Here is a 19,280-nt window from a genome sequence, read left to right as displayed (position 1 = left end):
TCAACAGCAAGTTCTTCACATATTTCTCATATTTACACATTTTGTAAACACAAATTGAGACAATTTAAATAAAATAAAAAACAATAAAATACTAATTTAAAAAATAAACAAAATGATAAAAAATAAAATAAAAGGGCATCACAAGCATATTTTTAATTCATTTAGCAAAGACGGTTCTTTGGGCTTTATGATTTTTTAAAAAACTTTATAGATTCTAAATAAGCTTTAAAGTCTGTTTGAAAATGAGCAAAATTGGGTTTTAAGTTACTCCATTTAGTTTGATGAATATAACATTTTCCTAATAGCAAAACAGATAAAAAAAATAAATATTTTCCTTTTAGAAAAGTCATACACGGAGGCGGATTTGATAATGGTACCGCCCACTAAATTCAAACTCTGTCACCTGATTGGTCGATTTCGATTCGTGCGTATATGTCCTCCGAGATCGATTGAGCGCACGGCCATGTTAAATCTCTAGACGGAAGAGACAAAAGCCACAGCAACAAAGAATTTCTCAAGAAACGTTCGAAGAATTAATCAAATCCTCGAAGATTCAAATCCTTCAAAATTCGGAGGTAACGAACTTGGATATAATTGTAATTGAATTTGGCATTTATCTTTCCCAACGTGCATAGTGGGTCTCTCTTGCGCTCTTGTTAGCATCTAGCTAAGCTAACCTGTCTTAACAATGTAACCGCTGGCAGGTTGAGCTAGCATGCACTTTAAGACTTTCAAATAGTTCACCTGTATCCCACTCCTCAGTAAATACAATTCACCATGTCCCCAGAAAAATGTGCTGCGCTGTGTTGTTCTTATTCAATGTTGGGAACTGCCTGCCTGAACTCACGCGTTGAATCTGGAAGGAGAAAACTTTTGTCGATAAACCACCTTTGTGCTGCTTGTCGGCTAACTTGGCTCAGTTAACTTGGCTCGGCAAACAACTCACGACTCTTACGCACACTTTTCGCTTCAGATATAATCGGTAAACCTTTAGCGAATTAGCAACGTTAAATGACCTTGAATCCGTTTCGATTTAAATCAGAAGTGTTATTAATACAACTTAGCAAATAAGTTCCAAGTGCTTCCACACTTTTAATAAGTGTTAGAAACTGTTAGCTAAACGTGGGTGTCTTGCTAGCAGGATGTGTATGTGTATGTGTTCTATTTAATCTAAATCGAACACGTCTGTTCTAAAGTATTTAAAGACAAACTGTGAAACTACACCTTTACTCCTGCAAGAAATAGTTATGCTTTATATGATAAAAATTATATGTTGTATCTTTCATATTTGGCAGGTGATCCAGAAATTCCTCCACTAAGTGTTCAGGAACTGTGACCAAGTGAGGGGAAAAAAGACGAGACATCGTGAAGTTAAGCGTGGAAACACTTATGGATTGTTAACTTTATTTTGGACTTGTAATCCTGCATTGACTTTAAGTTTGAAATCCCTCAGTTTGGAGTTTTTCAGCAGGTTAAAGAGGAGCAAGTGACACTGAGCAAAGTTTGAAATTCCTCATGACAAAGAATACGGGAATTTTAAAAGCACATTAAAAACCTTCAGCTGAGCCTTGTGCTTTTGAATGTAAATACTTTATAAATATATATATTTTTTTTTGATACCAAAAGAAATACAGAGGGTACTATAGGATTTCTGCAATCCAGCTGTTTAAAAAAAAATTTTTTGAAAAAAATAAAATAAGTGAATACTTTGTACATTTTCAGGGATAATGTAAAAAGTGACTTGAAAAGCATTAATAGATTTTTTTGCTAACTTGCATTTTTTTGAAAATCCTTGTGCAAGACTTGAATTTTACAAGTACCTGTTTGCTAGTTATTTTGTACGTTGGCTCTAGGCTTGTGATATATTTATTCATATAAATATAATTTTCTCCTTTTTTGGGAGAGCTTATTATAAACAATTGTTATACGCCAGGCACTCTTCTTTTTAAGAGGTCTGTACGTACCAGAAACTGTTTACACAAAAGCGCAGTGAGCGTAACAGTAAAACAGTTTTACAAATAGCTGAAAAGTAGCAAAAAGATTCATTTGTTTGAAACTGTTGAGGAAAACATCTGACAATGGCTACAGCGAGAACAGAGATCCCTGCTTCAGTCATGGCAATGAGCAAACAGAATGGACAGTCCAAGCCCATGAACCTCCAGTCAGGATCGCTTACTTCCTCATCACAGTCGGGAAAAACTCCTCTGATGTCCCAGAAAGGAAGCAGTATACCCCAAAGCAGTGGTGGTATCAGGTAATCTTTATTGATTTTTTTTTTTATATATATATTTTGAAGACACTGGTTCCTTTTGACATTGATTCCTTGCATCAATTGCGTCATTTAAGCTGTTTGTTACGAGTACAACTGTATAAAGTTGAATATGAACAATTTCTTCTAGGTTTGGTGATGACTGGAAGAAGTGCCTGCAGCTTCCACCGAAAGACATGAGAGTGAGGACCACAGTAAGTTCAAAAACTTGTTTTCTTATTAGATGGCGGTATTTTGAATTGGTTGCTGGTCCACTTTTTCCCAGTTTTTGACTTTAATCATCCTCCTTTTTGACAGGATGTGACTGCAACCAAAGGAAACGAGTTTGAAGATTACTGCCTTAAGAGGGAACTGCTGATGGGCATCTTTGAAATGGGCTGGGAGAAGCCTTCCCCTATCCAGGTAGTCTATACTGTATACACTGTTACAAACCTTTATATACTGTACACATTAAACACATTTTTATTATACTTATACACATTTATAAAAAACCAATGTGGTTGATTGGTTTTGTCTGCTTGGATTATGACTTTCCAAATGGTTGTCAAATAAGCCTGTCTTGAGATTTATTTATTTATTTATTTTTTCTTTCCCTACGCTGTCTGTCCCTGTAGGAGGAGAGTATTCCCATTGTCTTGTCAGGGAGGGACATTCTTGCCCGAGCTAAAAATGGCACCGGTAAAAGCGGAGCCTACCTCATCCCCCTCTTGGAAAGGATTGACCTGAAGAAGGACTATGTTCAAGGTTGAAATATAATATGAAATGCAAATAAGTTATGTATAATGCATTGATTATAAAGTTTAAACATTTGGGGTCTGTAAGACTGTGCTTTTGAAGTCTCTTGCTTACCAAGGGATGCATTTATTTGATAAAAAATGTTAAAAAAAGAAAGAAATGGAAAAAATGTAACACTAAAATTTTTGTACAGTTTGATGTAATGCAATTTTGTAATTATGTAAAAGCCTAAGATTTTACATTTATTCATCAAGAACAGATTAAATTGAGCAGAGTACTAATTTCTTTACAAAAAAAAAATATCTTGGTGACCCTATGCTTTTGAATTTTAGTTTTATAAATGTGATTTAACTTTTTTCTTTTTCTCCCTCTCTCTCTCTCCCCAACTTTGTTTTAGCCATAGTGTTGGTACCAACTCGTGAGTTGGCTCTGCAGGTGAGCCAGATAAGTATCAACATGAGCAAGCACCTTGGTGGCGTCAAGGTTATGGCTACAACTGGTGGCACTAACCTGAGGGATGACATCATGCGTCTTGATGAGACTGGTAATTGATGAGAGTTTTCTACCATCTTTGAGTTTCCCAAACTTGAAGAAAAACTTGATTTCAAAACTAAATGTGGGTAATGAAATTTAAGTAACACATTTAAAATGACAGTCAATCATATTGTTAAAGCACTTGTGTAAATTCTTCAGTATATTTTGTTTAAAGGTGATGTTCAAGTTTTTTTTTGTCAGATGTCACATGTACTGACTGTTTTTCTGAATTCTTGTCATCTTGCCAGGCCACAGTCATTTAAGCAATTCTTAAATTGTGCTTCCTTGTTTCTCAAAGAGAAGTGATGTTAGTTAAGGAGTTTCATAATTACCTGCACTTAATGGTTTCAAGATATAACATACAGGGCAAGTCATCTTGACAGTTGAATTTAATTTATTTAGAAGACAAAATGTGCTTGATGAATACAAGCCCCCCCCCCCCCCCCCCCCCCCCCCCACTGTTAACCTTTCCTTTCCTATTTTTATTTTTTTTGTCTCTTCAGTACATGCTATAATAGCTACCCCAGGAAGGATCCTTGACTTGATGAAGAAAGGTGTGGCCAAGGTTGACAAAGCTCAGATGATTGTGATGGATGAGGTGAGAAAAATAATGCAAGAAAGATTTCCGACTAAGTATATTCTCTAAATGAATGCTAAAATTGAAGTTCATGGTGTCTGATTCATTTTATTTTTATTTATTTTTACAGGCTGATAAATTGCTTTCTCAAGACTTTGTGGTGCTCATTGAGGACATCATCAGTTTCCTGCCCAAAAACCGCCAGATTCTGCTCTATTCCGCCACTTTCCCCACCAGTGTGCAGAAGTTTATGGTAAGAGCTTTACTTGTTGTAATAACTCCTTGGTTTATATATTCAGTCTAGTCTTAAGTTAAATGTCTTGCTATATCCAGGATTATTTCTCATATTTAAAGGAACACTCCACTAGAGTTAAACACTTGAGTTTTACCGTTTTTGAATCCATTCAGCCGATCTCCGGGTCTGGCGGTAGCACTTTTAGCATAGTTAAAACTTTTATGATATAGCTGGGAACTATTTTTAGGCGCTGCATAATATCATTGCGCCTGCTGCACCCGTGGTACGGCAGCAAAGTTCCTTGATTATTATGCCGGAATGAGAGTATAGTTCCTAGACATATCGGCCTAGAAAATCGCAACTTTTCATTTTCTGTCAGTCTTCGTAAGTTCAAGTTTATTTGTATAGCGCTTTTTACAATACAAGTTGTTGCAAAGCAGCTCTACAGGAAATTAAGTTTCCACAATATATTTATATATTGCAGAACCTTAATATATTTAACTTATGGCAAAATTTGGTAATTCTGTATGTTGTCTGAGCATTGGCATCCTCTGAGGGGTTGGCATTATCTTTTCTCAGGTGTTCGGTCATCTCAGATCATTTAAGGGTTGGATACAGACTGAAGCTTCTGTAATTCCTAGTTACCCGTGGCAGAAGCAGAGAAACAAATAGACATAATTAGCATAGCTGCTATTCCATCCAAGCAAAAATTATTTGTTCAACCCAAGCTAAAGAATAATAATAATAATGTACATTTGATCAGATATAACTGTAGTACAAGATTATAAGATGCATTATGTGAATGCTTGGCTAAAGAGATGTGTCTTTAATCTAGATTTAAACAGAGAGAGTGTGTCTGAACACCGAACGTTATCAGGAAGGCTATTCCAGAGTTTGGGAGCCAAATGTGAAAAAGCTCTACCTCCTTTAGTGGACTTTGCTATCCTTGGTACTACCAAAAGTCCAGAGTTTTGCGACCTTAGGGAGCGGGTTGGATTGTAGCGTGATAGAAGACAAGTTAGGTATGCAGGAGCTAAACCATTTAGGGCCTTATAGGCAAGTAATAATATTTTGTAAATGATACGGAACTTAATAGGTAGCCAGTGCAGAGACTGTAAAATTGGGGTAATATGATCTTATTTTCTTGACCTGGTAAGAACTCTAGCCACTGCATTTTGCATCTGTAGCTTGTTTATTGAAGATGCAGGACAACCACCTAGCAGTGCATTACAATAGTCCAGTCTAGAGGTCATGAATGCATGAACTAGCTTTTCTGCATCAGAAACAGGTAGCATGTTTTGAAGCTTGGCAATGTTTCTAAGATGGAAGAATGCTGTTTTTGTAACATGGGAAATATGATTTTCAAAGGATAAGTTGCTGTCTAATATAACACCCATATTTTTGACTTTAGAGGACGTAACAGTGCATCCGTCTAGTTGCAAATTGTAATCCAAGAGATTCTGTGTACTGTTTTTTTTCTTTTTTTTTTTTTTTAGTACATGATGTAACTACAGAAGAGTCAAGTTTTAAATAGGAAAAATATCAAAACTCTTTGGTCATTTGAGCAAGATTCAATGATCTTTGTTAAGCTAAAAGTGCTACCGCCAGATCTGGTGATCGGCTGAATGGATTCGAAAACTGTAAAACTCAACTGTTTAACTCTTGGAGTTGGAAAATGAGAAAAATGGTGGAGTGTTCCTTTTAAATGTCTCGTTTAATCATGCTAATGTCACTCTCTTGTTGTGTAGAGCAAACACCTTCAGAAGCCATATGAAATCAATCTGATGGATGAGCTGACACTGAAAGGCATCACTCAGTACTATGCTTATGTGACAGAAAGACAGAAAGTGCACTGTCTCAACACACTGTTCTCCAGAGTAAGCGACCATTCCTTTGACAGATATGCCTTAAATTTGACTGGTATTTTGCAAGTTATCCATTTGTAGTATTCCAAAACTTCTTTGGCATACTACAGTTGAGTAACTGTATTGTCTTTGTGTGTACTGTGTCCTCACCTCCTAGGACAATTTCATTGCCTCTCCTTGCATTTATATTTAATCTTTTTATTTCCTAGCTCCAAATCAACCAGTCAATCATCTTCTGTAACTCCACCCAAAGGGTGGAACTCCTCGCCAAGAAGATAACGCAACTAGGCTATTCCTGCTTTTACATCCATGCCAAGATGATGCAGGTCAGCTTCAGAATACATTAAACCCTTTTTCGAGAGGTTTTTTTTTTCTTTTTCTTTTTTTAAAGAAATTACAATTTAATTCAGAAAGGGGACATTAAATGTATCAAATAACAGTAATGTATAATGTTAAAGATTTCTGTCTAATGTTCTTTGGACTAAATAATAAAAAAAAAATAATAATCACGGTCACAAATACCAAGTGGCACATCTGTTTTTTAACATTAATATTAATAAGAAATATTTATTGAGCACCAAATCAGAAATTAAGTTTTAAAATAAATGGAAAATAGAAAAGTTATTTTAAATAGTTTTCCACAGTATTGCTGCTTTTACTGTATTTTTGATAAATACAGTCTTGGTGAGCATGCTGTGGGTTTTTTTTTTTTTTTTTTTTTTTTTTTGGTTTTGTTTTTCTAAATTTTTATATTATCGCAGGAATACAGAAATCGTGTTTTCCATGACTTCAGAAACGGACTGTGTAGGAACCTGGTCTGCACAGGTACGGATAGCCACATTCATAGAACTGTTTTCAGGGATTTCCCCAAATGCTTATGAAACCTTTTTGGTGGGATCTTTCCTCTCACAGATCTTTTCACAAGAGGAATTGATATCCAGGCTGTCAATGTAGTGATCAACTTTGACTTCCCCAAAAATGCAGAGACATATCTGCACCGCATAGGTCGATCAGGTAACCATCTGCTCAGGATTTGACTGGCTGTTTAATGTTGTTTTTTTTTTGTTCATCTGTTGTTGGTGTCTACATGTAGTTTATTTTAGTGTTTTCTGTATGTTCTCAGGTAGATACGGTCATCTGGGTCTGGCCGTTAACCTGATCACCTCAGAAGATCGTTTTAACCTAAAGGGTACTGAGGACCAGCTGATGACTGACATAAAGCCCATACCCAGCAGCATTGACAAGAGCCTGTACGTGGCGGAGTTTCACTCCATGAACCATGATGAAGAGGATGCTGCTCACAAAGCAGACGAGCATAATTAACCCTTACTGGTAAGAAGGCCATGTCCTAAATGACCTGATCCGAACAACTTATTCTTCTATACAGACGTGACAATATACCAATATCTCCCTTTCTTTTAGGAGAATAAAGGGACCAATGCTTGGCATTCTGCACAATTTCTACTGAAGACAGACGCAAAGATAACTCGTTTTCTTTTTTGTTTATTGTAGTTTTTCCTCACCAAATGCTTCAGGGGTCTGGAACTGCCATGGTAAAATGTGATCAGCTGCCACAGGTTTAGGTGCCAGTATAAAGTCATTAGGTTTTTGTTGTTCTCAATGGACTCACTGAAGCATGCTTACCCCTCTTCCATTTGGAGCACAATAAGCCACTATTCTTTGGACCCAGAACACTGGCAAAGACCATTCACCGTCCATAACTGCTGTTCATGAGGATTTTTCCCCCTTTCATTTACCAGAACAATAAAATAGAAAATAGTGGCAGAAGTGGGTGCCAAAAACACATTCCCAAGCTTTACAAGCAGTAAATTTAGTGCTGTCTATCCAGCGCCTAATGTGGAAGGTTTTTGCACATTATATAATGAATGAGTTTTACTTGGAGCTTTACAGTTGATCAGGGAAAACCAGGCAGGAAGTTTAACACATTCATAATGGTCTTCTGTTGGTTTTTCACAGCTTTGTGTGTGTATATAGAGCGGATTGTGTTCTATATACAAACATACAAACCGACAACATTTCGTCTTTTTCTTTGGGTAACTTTCGACTCGCCACCATGTCATCTTTCCCAAACGTTTATCAAACATTCAACCCCTCTTTTTTTTTTTCTCCCCCTTCAAAGTCAGTTACTCTAAGTGCCTTACTCTACTATATACTTCCTCTAGGTAGGAGGGAGCAAAAAAACAAAACTCTGCATTGGTCAGGATTGTCAGTGGAAGTTGTTGTTGTCACCTGCTAGATTTAGACTTCTCTTATACCTCAACCCCATAAATCGCTTGTTCTCTATTTGACCCACCAGTTTGTTGGTAGTGAACCGTACCTACCTCAGCATTGGCTGGGTGAGAAATAGATTTGCTTGCGTCCAACAACCAGGTACCCCAGCTCAGATGTTTGGTGAGGCCGGACTTCAGTTTCAACCTGCATTTTTGAAATCTGGAGGACAGTTTAGGTTGTTCAATATAGATATGCGTTCCTTTTTTTTTTTTTTTTTTTTAAACATAGTCAGGTTTTATTTTATTAAAACAATGAAATGTTATCGATCAGATTCAGTTTTCCCCTGGTGGTGTCTAATGCACAGAAACAGACAGTAATGTTTTTTTTTTTTTTACAACATCAGCACAAATGCTGTGATGAAATGGCAGCTGTAATAAAGTTGGTAGCTCTCGAAGTGTAAACTTTTGTGTCCCCTGTTGAATGTTGAATTGTGGTCTCTTGGACATGTGTTGTATTAAGTAGAAGCTGTATGTTTTACTGCGAGGATTCATGGGAAAATGGCCAAAGCCTTTTGCTCCAAATGATAATGCCAGCCTATCCTGTCCCTTCTCTTTTAAGCAAAATAAAGTCCAGCATATTCTCCAAATGTTTGTTTTCTTTCAAATACCTTGACGTCAAGGAAACTAATATTATCACTCCAGTGACACAGTTGCAATTGGTCCAAAATCAATAACTGTTTCTTCTCCAGCTACAATTTCTAAATTATATTTAAATAAGGTAAAATAATCTAATTGAAGATTGCAGTTTTTCACAGTAGCATTTACTTAACTGACATTAAATGCTTAAAAACTAAGGTACAAAATGGAAAAAGCCACAAGGCTCAACCCACACAATACCAAGGCTTAGCAAGACAAAGGGTGGGTTTCAGAGAAATTACAACACCGTTGCCGCTCACAACACAAATTACTGTGGGGCTCCTCGGCTGATATGGAAGAAACTCTCCAGACATCAATTTCTCTCTGGGAGGCTAAAGTGTCTAAAAGAAAGCCCCTTCTGAGAAAGATTAATAATACCTCCTGCTTGAGGGCAACGATTTGAAACTTTTCAGATGAGGATTTTGTGCTCTGATAAAGGAAAAAATTCTCAAGAAATCTTGTTTGCAATAAAAGCTTATTATAGGCAACGCTTTGGCTTTCCTGAAGGATATACCAGTCTTTGCAACAAAATGACTAAAATTAAAAACGGAAAATGTAAATCAACGTATGAATTAGAACTAATAGTCTCTAAAATAACACTTTATTTTATTTTTTTAAATAACGTCTAGGATCACTTATTTTGTTTTTAAGAACTGCTGATTTGTTACATCCCTTCGTCTATTTTTAATTGTTGTATTAAGGTAACACAACGAAAACATGCTTGTATCAATAACAAATGCAAATGTACATCTCATACCCTTGAAGAGTAACTCTGGAGGAGTGGAAAAAATACGTCACGGGCCCTCGTATTTCCTTCTCGGATGACCTCACGAGGACGCTATCCTCAGTATCCAATCATCAGGCAGTTGGGGTGTGTTTTGTCCAATCATCTCTTCATACAGCCGGAATGGGCGGGCCAAGACGTCGGTGGCGTAGGTTGTCCCTTACATTCTACCGGTGCCTCTCAGCCGTTTAACTGGACTGCATTGCTAAACGTGAGTATAGCACGAGGCCTACAAATAGTTCCATAAATTGCATTCATACATTTGCTATTTATTAGTCCGCCATATACGGATAGAAACGACTGTCTAGCTAGTATATAATACAACCTCTTTCTCGCGTCTCACTCAGATATGTGCCACTCTTTCTTTCACGTCACAGCATGTTAGCTAGCATTAACCTTAGCTTACCTGCTATGTAGCCAATGAGGCGTGAATGAAGCTGCACATGGTAGTGCACTACTTTTCTCTAATGAGCTAGATTCTAGTTGTTGCAGAACTGGCTCTCATGCCAGGAAAGTCGCAGCTTGACTAGTTGTCATCTTTGTAAACCGGGAGAGATGAAGGTTTTCATTTGCTTTTGATAGTTGGCTCTTGTTGGAAACAGAAATGTTGTTTACTGCCAGTCTGTCTCTGACTGTAGTAACGTGACCTTTTGCCTTATGGTTCTTGTCAGCTAATGTTAACATTTAATGCTATTTCAATCTTACTGTACTTTTGTATTTTTCTTCAGCATGGGCAGTGTGTTGGCTGCCAGCTACCCAAACCCACCCCCAGCCTCAGGGGGTGGCAGTGCCCCAGGGGGCGCAGGTCTGGTGACGGTACCCCCAGGTTTCACCATGCCCCCAGTGTCTGCAGTCCCAGCCTCTTCAGGCACACAGGGGCAGTCTGGGACAGATGGTGAGGCCTCCCTCCTCAACCCCGGCACATTTGAAGAGTGTCATCGGAAATGCAAAGGTTTGTCTTAGGGTCATTTTCTGACATAACTTCTACAGTTTTATGATCTATATTGTGTTTACTTATAATCGTTTTGTCTGCTTTTCAGAGGTCTTCCCTGTGCAGATGGAGGGGGTACGATTGGTTGTCAACAAGGGCTTGAGTAATCACTTCCAGGTCAGATATCACACAATTATATTTCTGCTACATAGAAATGAAATATAAAAAGACACAAATATATATCACATCTTCATTTGCTTCCTCAGGTTAGTCACACAATTACTCTAAGCACCTTGGGGGACTCAGGTTACAGATTCGGAGCCACATATGTGGGCAGCAAGCAAACAGGACCTACAGAGGTGAGTCTTTTAGTTGCTTTTTAACTGACTAGTGTTTTCCTGTCAGCTTGCTATACAGAAAACAGAAGATATAAAAATACAAATGTCAGTGCCGATAGCCTTGTGGGCAGCACACTGACGTACAGTGCTGTTGCACTACAGACATCCCTAGTTCAAATCCCGACTTGAGGACCTTTCCCAATCCCGTCCCCATCACTTACCCATTTTGCTTCCTGTCAGTTCTGATCTGTCCTATCATAATAAAGGCAAAAATGCCACACAAAACTTATTCAAAATATTAATAAAATACTATAATATTATCTCAATGATTCTATGAAAAAAAAAAACTAAATATAAAAATAAAAACTATAATAGTATTTCAATAATGCTAAAATAACCTTACAATATTCTCTTTGAAGCAATTCAATTACGACATTAAAAAAAAAAAAAAAAAAAAAAAAAAAAAAACAGTGGTCGTATAATTATGAAACAATTAAATAAAATGGTAATCTGAATGGCAGTTAGTAAAGACAATCCTATAACAATCGTGTGTGTGTGTGTGTATGTATGTGTATATATATATATATATATATATATATATATATATAAATGCAGTGACACCACTCATTTTTTTTTTTTTTTGTAAATAATTGAAAATATTGACAAAGTATAATAGTATAGTCTATAATAGTCTCAGTGAAACTAAATAACACTGTCTATAATCACTTTATTTTTATGCCAATATTGTGTCAGACTGAAATGCTGAGTAGAATGTGATGTTAACGCCTGACCTTTTTCCCCCCTCAGTCTTTTCCGGTCATGGTAGGTGACATGGACAACACAGGCAGTCTAAACGCACAGGTCATCCATCAACTTACCAGCCGCATTCGCTCTAAAGTGGCAATGCAGGTAAGCACATGTTCACAAACTATGAAAGTGAATCAGCAGATCCTCCACGTGGTATAGTTTTTGATGACACGGATGTATTGTTTCAGTTGGATCAGTTATGTGCTTATGTGTTATCTGTTTCTCTCGTATTGTTAGAAAAATAATTTCTGAAAATATGGTGAGAAGAAATAAATCCGTTCATGGGCTTTAAGAAGTTAATCCCAATTACATGATCTAATGCTCTTTAAAATTGCAGCTTTGTCCAGAGATCTGTTGTTGTGGAAAATTAGGTGCAATGCTGCATAGTGTATTGTTATTAATTGCCTGAATAAATGATGTGTTGCAGACGCAGCAACACAAGTTTGTAAACTGGCAGTGTGATGCAGAATATCGTGGTGATGACTTCACAGCTTCTGTTACCCTTGGCAACCCAGATGTTCTCGTTGGATCTGGTAACAAATCTTGCAGTTGCTGTAGTCCATGACTGTCAAGTTCCAAAAATACAATACAAGATGTTATGTTTGTTTGGAGTCGGTAAGATTTTTGTAATGCTCTCTTTTTAAGATTGCATTTATTGATCAGAAATGCAGTAATGTATTGTATTTTGTTTTTTTTACTGTTTTCTATTTGAATGTATTGTAAAGTGTCATTTGTTCTTGTGATGGCAAAATTCCAGTCTTTAGTGTCATATTTCATTTCATATATCATATCATATAATTTAGTGACATTTCATATCATGCTGTGCTGCTTTTAGATTTTTGTGGAAATGTTGATACTTTTCTTTGATGTAATATGATATAATGCATCCTTCCTGAATTAAAGAAATTTCCTTTAAAAAAAAATCTTACTGACGCCAATTTTTTTTAATAGTTTTATGAGGAAACTATTTATCCGCAAGGAGCTTAAATTCACTTTCATGTTTGGTCTGTTAGGTATCCTTGTGGCGCACTACCTCCAGTCCTTGTCTCCTGCTTTGGTATTGGGTGGTGAATTGGTCTATCACAGGAGGCCAGGAGAAGAGGGCACCGTCACATCATTTGTGGGCAGATACACAGGTGGTCATTTGCAGATCATTCTGTCTCAATTTAAGGTTTGGCAGAAATTCATAATTCGATTAAATGTACTGATTGGACCTGTATGTTTTCATCCTCAGGTAGTAACTATGTCGCCACGTTGACTGTTGGAGGAGCTGGTGCACATGCCTCATATTACCACAAAGCCAATGACCAGGTACTTCATACCATAAATAGCTGTATTAAATGACAGATTTGTTACATGAGATAAGACCCTTGATCTGTTAATCTGACTCCTTTGAATTTGAACACCTCCTACAGCTCCAGATTGGGGTAGAGTTTGAGGCTAGCACACGGATGCAGGACACAAGTGTGTTGTTTGGTTATCAGTTGGATGTACCTAAAGCAAATCTGCTTTTTAAAGGTATTGAAAGACTTTTCTCAAAACACTTGCATTCAAAACAATTTGAGATTGATTTGAATTATTTGCACACTTTCATGTAGGGCTGCACAATTTGGGGAATCAATCTGGGGTGCGTTTCCAAAAAACAACTATGGTCGCAAGTTCCGTCGTTACCAGTAGAGTTCAGTGGAACTAACGACCATATAACGATGCTTTTGGGAAATGCACCCCAGATTATGATTTATCAGATAAAAATTGCCATAATGATTTTAAATTGATTTAAAAAAAAAATTAATTTATATATCAATATGGCTATTAAATAATGATTGTTTGTTGTAGTAGTAGTAGTACTTTTATTACTAAAAAGATAAAAAAAATTACTAAATAAAAACAAAATAAATACTACTATTGTAATATTTCAAACAGTATTCAAGAAAAATATAATTTATTAGTAGTATTATTATCAAGAGTATGATTATTACTAAATAATACAAATATTACTAAAGTATTTAAAAAATATTTAAGTATTCTATAATATGTTATTATATAATAATGATTGTATTTTACATTTTAACTGTAAATTTACAGCAATTATATTTATGGCTGTATTAATCTCTTTAATTTCAAATGTTAAACCATCAAACTTTTATATTGATGGAAAACCACAGAAAGCCCTTAAAGCTTTGTTTTGTTGGTCAGTGTTTCATGCTATTGTTCCAGTTTGGGATCGTTAAGCACATTACAAATTTGGGAAGATTGTTAGTGCATAATGCGTCCACAAATTCATATTAAAATGATCCAAACTCAGAGTTTGCATGGAACAAAATGTACTGTGAACTGAGACGCTCAAACATCAGTGGATAGTAAGATGCTCACACATAAGAACACAGTGCCGTGTTTCACTCTGAACACACAGTGTGTTTATATTTATTTAATTAAATTGCAGCCATTGCAGTAAGCTGTATCGTGATTTTGGTTTTATTTCGATTAATTGTGCAAACCTACTTTCAAGTTTGTTCCAGTTTGGTTCCATTGCTAAGCTTCCCTGTCCTCTTCTTGTTCTTCAGGTTCTTTAGATAGCAACTGGGTTGTGGGAGCGACGCTGGAAAAGAAGCTGGTACCCCTTCCTCTATCACTAGCTTTAGGCGCCTTCCTTAACCACCGCAAAAACAAGTTTCAGTGTGGCTTCGGCATCACCATCGGATAGAACGGCTGTGGCGACTCAAGAATCTCAACAGATACAACCCTCCACCACGCTTGGACCGGTGAAAAGAGACATGGGGACATGGACCAACACTGAAACTGACTCAGACTCCCAGTATTAGTGTGTTGAACCTTCACATGGACGGACCAGGACAAAGAGCTTGCAGGACTGTCCAGCAGAGCTCTCATCAATCTAAATGTTCAGTTATCTGATCAACAGACAGTCACATAAGGTTTGTTTTTAAATGCACATCATGTGGATGTATGAAATGCATAACATTACAGGTGTTTTGAAAGGACGTGCGTATCCATATTCACAATGATTCATTCTGATACAGTCAGAAAATGTGGACATGCCTTTTCTCTTTTTGAGACAAAATTATGCTTTCTCTTTTCATAAGACGGTTTTCTTAAGAGCAAAAGACTTATGCTGTCTTCATTTTTTGATCAGTGAACAAAAATAATCTTTTGGTCTATATAAATGCGGTCAGGCGGTTTTTTTTTTTTTTTTTTTTACTTAATGTAAAAATTCAAATGACTTAATCTTCAATAATTCACTTAAATAATGAAATGCTGTGTATGTCAACTATGAAAATTCAATGCATGGGAAGCTCTGGGTTTAAATAATGGGTTATGTCCCTTTGTCTCATATAACTACTCAATCAGAACTGTCTGAGACTTTTGATCATGAGGTCTTTTTCCTGTATTTGTCTGTTAGGGTCTTAGGGCCAAATTCAAATGCCACTTTCATATTGACCGGGTGTAACTAATCAGACTGTCCTTTTTATGCGTCTCGACATGAAATGTATCACTGAATTTTCCACATGGAAGAATTTCCAAAGTTTGTATTGTTTTAATTAGTTGTACGCAGTCAAAGGGTTGGTGCAGACACTGTAATAAACCTGTACAACTTAAGATGGTTTTAATGCCCATGTCTCATGCTGATTTCATGTCTTTGTGACATGGTGGAGTACCTGGCCTGATTTTAGTGAATTATTTTACAGTGCAATTATGTTGAATAAACATTTGGTTGTGAATTGAGTTTTGAAAAGAAGCAGGTTTTTATTGTCATTGCTAGAGATGAACAAAGTCTTACTCTGTTTGACCAAGTGCTGCAGGATAAAATGCCTAGTTGATTTGAGGTTTGACAGTGAGGTAATATGAGAACAGTGCAAAAAAAAAAGGTCAGCATTAACAAGCATAGTGCATTTATATTTGTATTACAAACATGAACTATAAATGTGTTATAGATTAACATGAACCAAATTTTGGTTAAAAAAAAAAAAGCCTCCAGTTCAACATTTCAACTTTTAGGCAAAACCATAGACTGAACAACTGTAACATCTGCAGGACTGATTTAGTTAAATCAAGTTTTTCCGGTCTGTCTCTTATGGTTCTGGATCATTCTCTTCATAACCAGGTCCAACTCGAGATCTGACAGCTGAACATCACTGTTTCCGCAGCCAACCTTTGGACAGCTGTGAAGAACGACAGAAAAGTTGGCAACAGTGGCTGTTACATTGTTCTATACACTACAGTTCAAAGGATATGTTACATTAATGGAACGTGACAGTAAACACTTTTACAATGTTAAAAAAATTAAATCACTTTTCTGTTCATCAAATAATCCTGACAAAATGGTGGTTTCTAGGGGTGTGCGATATATATAGTCTGCAATAAAATCATAATTGATGTTTTAACGATATGTAATTTTACATTATCGAGTATTTTGCAAAAACAAAACACGCTTACATTACGTGATGAAGACTAGAGCATGTGCACATTTAGAGTGTTCTTTCACTGCATGATTCAGTCTAATAAAATGCACTAAGAATGATCACAAAATTGAAGATATGGGGCAGAAAATTATATATTTCATATGGTTAATAACACACAAAGAGTGCAGATTTTTCTTCAAAAACTCATGATTAAAAATGCAATATTGATTTTATACAACAGCTCAATAACCAATATTAAAATATGAATATTAAAAGACTTACGTTTTAGACACCATATTGCCTGTTTTTGCTCCATTTTGCCATCAAAAAATTATTCCAAACTGGATGAATCAACTGTTTTTAAATGATCCGGTTCAGTCACAATGACTCAGTTATTAACAGTGACTTGCTGCCACCTGCTGGCGGTTTTAATTTCACATTTAAAGTATCTTTTCATTTTAAAACAATTTCAAATATCAGTGATGTGAACTGACCACTCAGAATATGAAGAATATCAATAACTGCAGCTGTCCACAGTAGTCAGATATCAGCACAATAACACACTCAGCAAAACATCGTCTGATAATCGTTATCAAACTAATCCCCCAAAATATCGAGATATCTTTTTTTTTTTTTCCAATATCCCACACCTCTAGTTTCCACAAATATTTTAAGCAGCAAAACTGTTTTTAACACTGATAAGTGTTAACATTGATATTAAAGGGATAGTTCTGTCTGAATTAAATGAGTAAATGAAAATTCTGTCATTTACTCACCCTCAAGTAGTTCCAAACCTGTATGAATGTCTTTGTTCTGCTGAACACAAAGGAAGATATTCTGAAGAATGTGGGAAACAGAGCAGTTCTGGGGCACCATTGACTTCCATAGTATTTTCTCAATGGTGCCCCAAAACAGCCTGGTTACAAACTTTCTTCAAAATATCTAACTTTGTGTTCGGCAGAAAGAAATTCATACAGGTTTGGAAATACTTGAGGGTGAGTAAATGATGACAGAATTTTCATTTTTGAGTGAAATATCGCTTTAAATGTAACACTGGTATAAGTTTAAGATTTAATAACAACATTAAGTTTAACATTAAAAATAAATGTTTTTTTTGAGCAGCAAATCAGCATATTAGAATGATTTCTGAAGGATTATGTGACACTGTGAAGACTTGCTTTGCAATCACATATTAATTAAAACAAAAAACAGTTATTTTAAATTGTAATAATATTTCACAATATTACCGTTTTACTGCATTCTTCATCAAATAAATGCAGCCCTGTTGGACTGCATATGGAAATTAATTATGCACAATAACTGTATACTTTTTTTAGGGCAACATACCGAAATTTCTTCTTATTTTTGTGCTTGGCCTTAATCATTTCAAGTACAGCCTCTTGGTCATAGTAATGATGGCATTTCTTGTTTTTCACTGGATTGACCATCTCATCCTGTCAGAACAAGGTATGGTAAAAGGTTTGAATGATATGACATTTTTTATATGTTTCTTCTTCTTGCAATACAAGTAACACAAAAACAGCACTACAAATGTGAATTTTCAACTCAAGGTCTATAACATCTTGTGCACTTGATGATGTGAAATGATGCTGACATTTACCTGGGTGAGAGGACAGATGAAGTTTGTCTGGCTCTGTGTTACAGCAATGTCCTCATCCAGCTCCTCTTCTTCATTCTCAGCAGCAGTTTGACCTCCTGCATATACATTATGCATAAAAATACTATTAGGAACTGCATCACTTATAACACTTTGTTGTGTTGCAAGAAGAGATGAGTTCCTCACCTTGCATGGCAAATTTCCTGACACTATCTCTGAAGGCAACGACCTTGCTGTGCCTTTGTAGGTCTGCATCTGTAACTCCAGCCATAAGCTCAGTGAATCGCTCCTTTACAGAGTTTCTCAGGTGAACCATGGCCTCGGGAGGTTCATGTCTGACCTACAGAACATAGAGAGGCCAGGTTGCTTAATGGGAGTCTTGACAAAGACTGTGTGTCTAAATGAATCACCAGTGACAATCAGTTAAGACAAACCTGAGCAGTCATTTCATCAACAGACTCCACAAAACAGTTGATTTCTCTGTCCAGTCTCGAGCACTCCAGAATCATCTCCTCCAGCTTCTTCAGAGCTGGACTGTTATCCATACCTGAAATCAAATATAAGGTACATTTTGAAAAGTACGTCCAAAAGAAAGCTGAATTTTCAGCAGCCCTTACTCCAGTCTTCAATGTCACATGATCTTTCAGATATCACTCACCTTGTGCTTCAACTATTCCCAGCGCAACATCTGATACCATGTCCATACAGCCTCCAATATCTGCTTGACATGACTTCAGAGTGGACAAGGTGGACTGCACTGAACTTAGAGACATCTTTGGAAGCTATATAACTGCAACACTTGTCTGACTTTCTTCAATAGATCACAAAAAGATATGATAAACCGAAAAGCAATTAATGTCACCATTCACTTCATTTCTTTTTTCCTTAAGGAACTTAAGGAAAAAATAACGTTATAAAGTTTTAGAAGTGAATGATGATCTTTAAATTATGTCATTATTTTTCAGTTAGCACCAACGATTACAAACGATTTATTGATCTAAGTGGTAAGCTATAGCATTTTCGTTTTCGAAAATTTCCCTAAAACATTCAAACTACTTATCTATGATATTTTTTTTTTTTGCAAATATAATCACATAAAACGATACGAAACCTTAGCTTCCACAAAAGTAGCGCCACGCAGTAGCCGTTTCCGGTTCCAAAACGCCTCTTCTTCTTCTGGTATTAATGGCAGTTGGCAGACCATCCAAAATGATGCATTCCCGCCACCTACTGGATAGGAGT

At 36.4% G+C, this 19,280-nt stretch overlaps 3 protein-coding genes across 6 annotated transcripts; 2 read left to right on the top strand and 1 right to left on the bottom strand.

Annotated features, from left to right (window-relative positions):
* Positions 1-426: 426 nt before the first annotated feature.
* LOC306887228 (putative ATP-dependent RNA helicase ddx6) lies at positions 427-9,091 on the top strand. Its single transcript, XM_079444818.1, has 14 exons — positions 427-575; positions 1,296-2,254; positions 2,400-2,463; positions 2,567-2,671; positions 2,884-3,013; positions 3,402-3,548; positions 4,042-4,136; positions 4,246-4,368; positions 6,099-6,227; positions 6,425-6,541; positions 6,977-7,040; positions 7,128-7,229; positions 7,339-7,547; positions 7,638-9,091. The coding sequence occupies exons 2-13, from the start codon at positions 2,079-2,081 to the stop codon at positions 7,536-7,538; spliced, it is 1,452 nt and encodes a 483-aa protein (XP_079300944.1). The 5' UTR covers positions 427-575; positions 1,296-2,078; the 3' UTR covers positions 7,539-7,547; positions 7,638-9,091.
* A 961-nt stretch (positions 9,092-10,052) lies between these two features.
* Positions 10,053-15,748, top strand: LOC306887240 (mitochondrial import receptor subunit TOM40 homolog). 2 transcript variants are annotated; one of them, XM_079444844.1, is made up of 10 exons: positions 10,053-10,137; positions 10,655-10,878; positions 10,967-11,034; positions 11,124-11,216; positions 12,003-12,104; positions 12,430-12,535; positions 13,016-13,138; positions 13,237-13,313; positions 13,418-13,520; positions 14,567-15,748. In XM_079444844.1, the coding sequence occupies exons 2-10, from the start codon at positions 10,656-10,658 to the stop codon at positions 14,704-14,706; spliced, it is 1,035 nt and encodes a 344-aa protein (XP_079300970.1). In that variant the 5' UTR covers positions 10,053-10,137; position 10,655; the 3' UTR covers positions 14,707-15,748. The 2 variants fall into 2 exon arrangements, with proteins under 2 accessions (XP_079300970.1, XP_079300971.1); XM_079444845.1 differs by lacking the exon at positions 10,053-10,137 and adding an exon at positions 10,326-10,372 and having other exon boundaries at positions 14,567-15,744.
* Positions 15,671-19,222, bottom strand: LOC306887247 (E3 SUMO-protein ligase NSE2-like). 3 transcript variants are annotated; one of them, XM_079444854.1, is made up of 7 exons: positions 19,150-19,222; positions 18,697-18,849; positions 18,473-18,585; positions 18,225-18,378; positions 18,042-18,136; positions 17,768-17,874; positions 15,742-16,180 (listed from the first exon to the last, which is right to left on the bottom strand). In XM_079444854.1, exons 2-7 carry the CDS (start codon positions 18,809-18,811, stop codon positions 16,069-16,071), a joined length of 696 nt encoding a protein of 231 aa, XP_079300980.1. In that variant the 5' UTR covers positions 18,812-18,849; positions 19,150-19,222; the 3' UTR covers positions 15,742-16,068. The 3 variants fall into 3 exon arrangements, with proteins under 3 accessions (XP_079300979.1, XP_079300980.1, XP_079300981.1); XM_079444855.1 differs by having other exon boundaries at positions 18,697-18,845; positions 19,150-19,216; XM_079444853.1 differs by having other exon boundaries at positions 15,671-16,180; positions 18,697-19,222.
* Positions 19,223-19,280: the final 58 nt, after the last annotated feature.

Source organism: Barbus barbus (genome assembly GCF_936440315.1).
Source record: "Barbus barbus genome assembly, chromosome: 21".
In the NCBI taxonomy this organism is placed as follows: domain Eukaryota; kingdom Metazoa; phylum Chordata; class Actinopteri; order Cypriniformes; family Cyprinidae; genus Barbus; species Barbus barbus.
Note: the sequence above shows the minus strand (reverse complement) of the source record. Positions and strands in the feature narration are given on the sequence as shown.

What these genes read in the sequence shown, in the direction of transcription:
- LOC306887228 (XM_079444818.1), top strand. Translation starts at nt 2,079, where the DNA reads ATGGCTACAGCGAGAACAGAGATCCCTGCTTCAGTCATGGCAATGAGC. An exon ending in AGAAGCCTTCCCCTATCCAG is followed by an intron (nt 2,672 to 2,883) that starts GTAGTCTATACT and finishes CTGTCCCTGTAG; the next exon opens with GAGGAGAGTATTCCCATTGT. An exon ending in GAAGAAGGACTATGTTCAAG is followed by an intron (nt 3,014 to 3,401) that starts GTTGAAATATAA and finishes ACTTTGTTTTAG; the next exon opens with CCATAGTGTTGGTACCAACT.
- LOC306887240 (XM_079444844.1), top strand. Translation starts at nt 10,656, where the DNA reads ATGGGCAGTGTGTTGGCTGCCAGCTACCCAAACCCACCCCCAGCCTCA. An exon ending in GCTCTAAAGTGGCAATGCAG is followed by an intron (nt 12,105 to 12,429) that starts GTAAGCACATGT and finishes GATGTGTTGCAG; the next exon opens with ACGCAGCAACACAAGTTTGT. An exon ending in AGATGTTCTCGTTGGATCTG is followed by an intron (nt 12,536 to 13,015) that starts GTAACAAATCTT and finishes TTGGTCTGTTAG; the next exon opens with GTATCCTTGTGGCGCACTAC.
- LOC306887247 (XM_079444853.1), bottom strand. Translation starts at nt 18,811, where the DNA reads ATGTCTCTAAGTTCAGTGCAGTCCACCTTGTCCACTCTGAAGTCATGT. An exon ending in TTGATGAAATGACTGCTCAG is followed by an intron (nt 18,379 to 18,472) that starts GTTTGTCTTAAC and finishes TATGTTCTGTAG; the next exon opens with GTCAGACATGAACCTCCCGA. An exon ending in CAGGAAATTTGCCATGCAAG is followed by an intron (nt 18,137 to 18,224) that starts GTGAGGAACTCA and finishes ATGTATATGCAG; the next exon opens with GAGGTCAAACTGCTGCTGAG.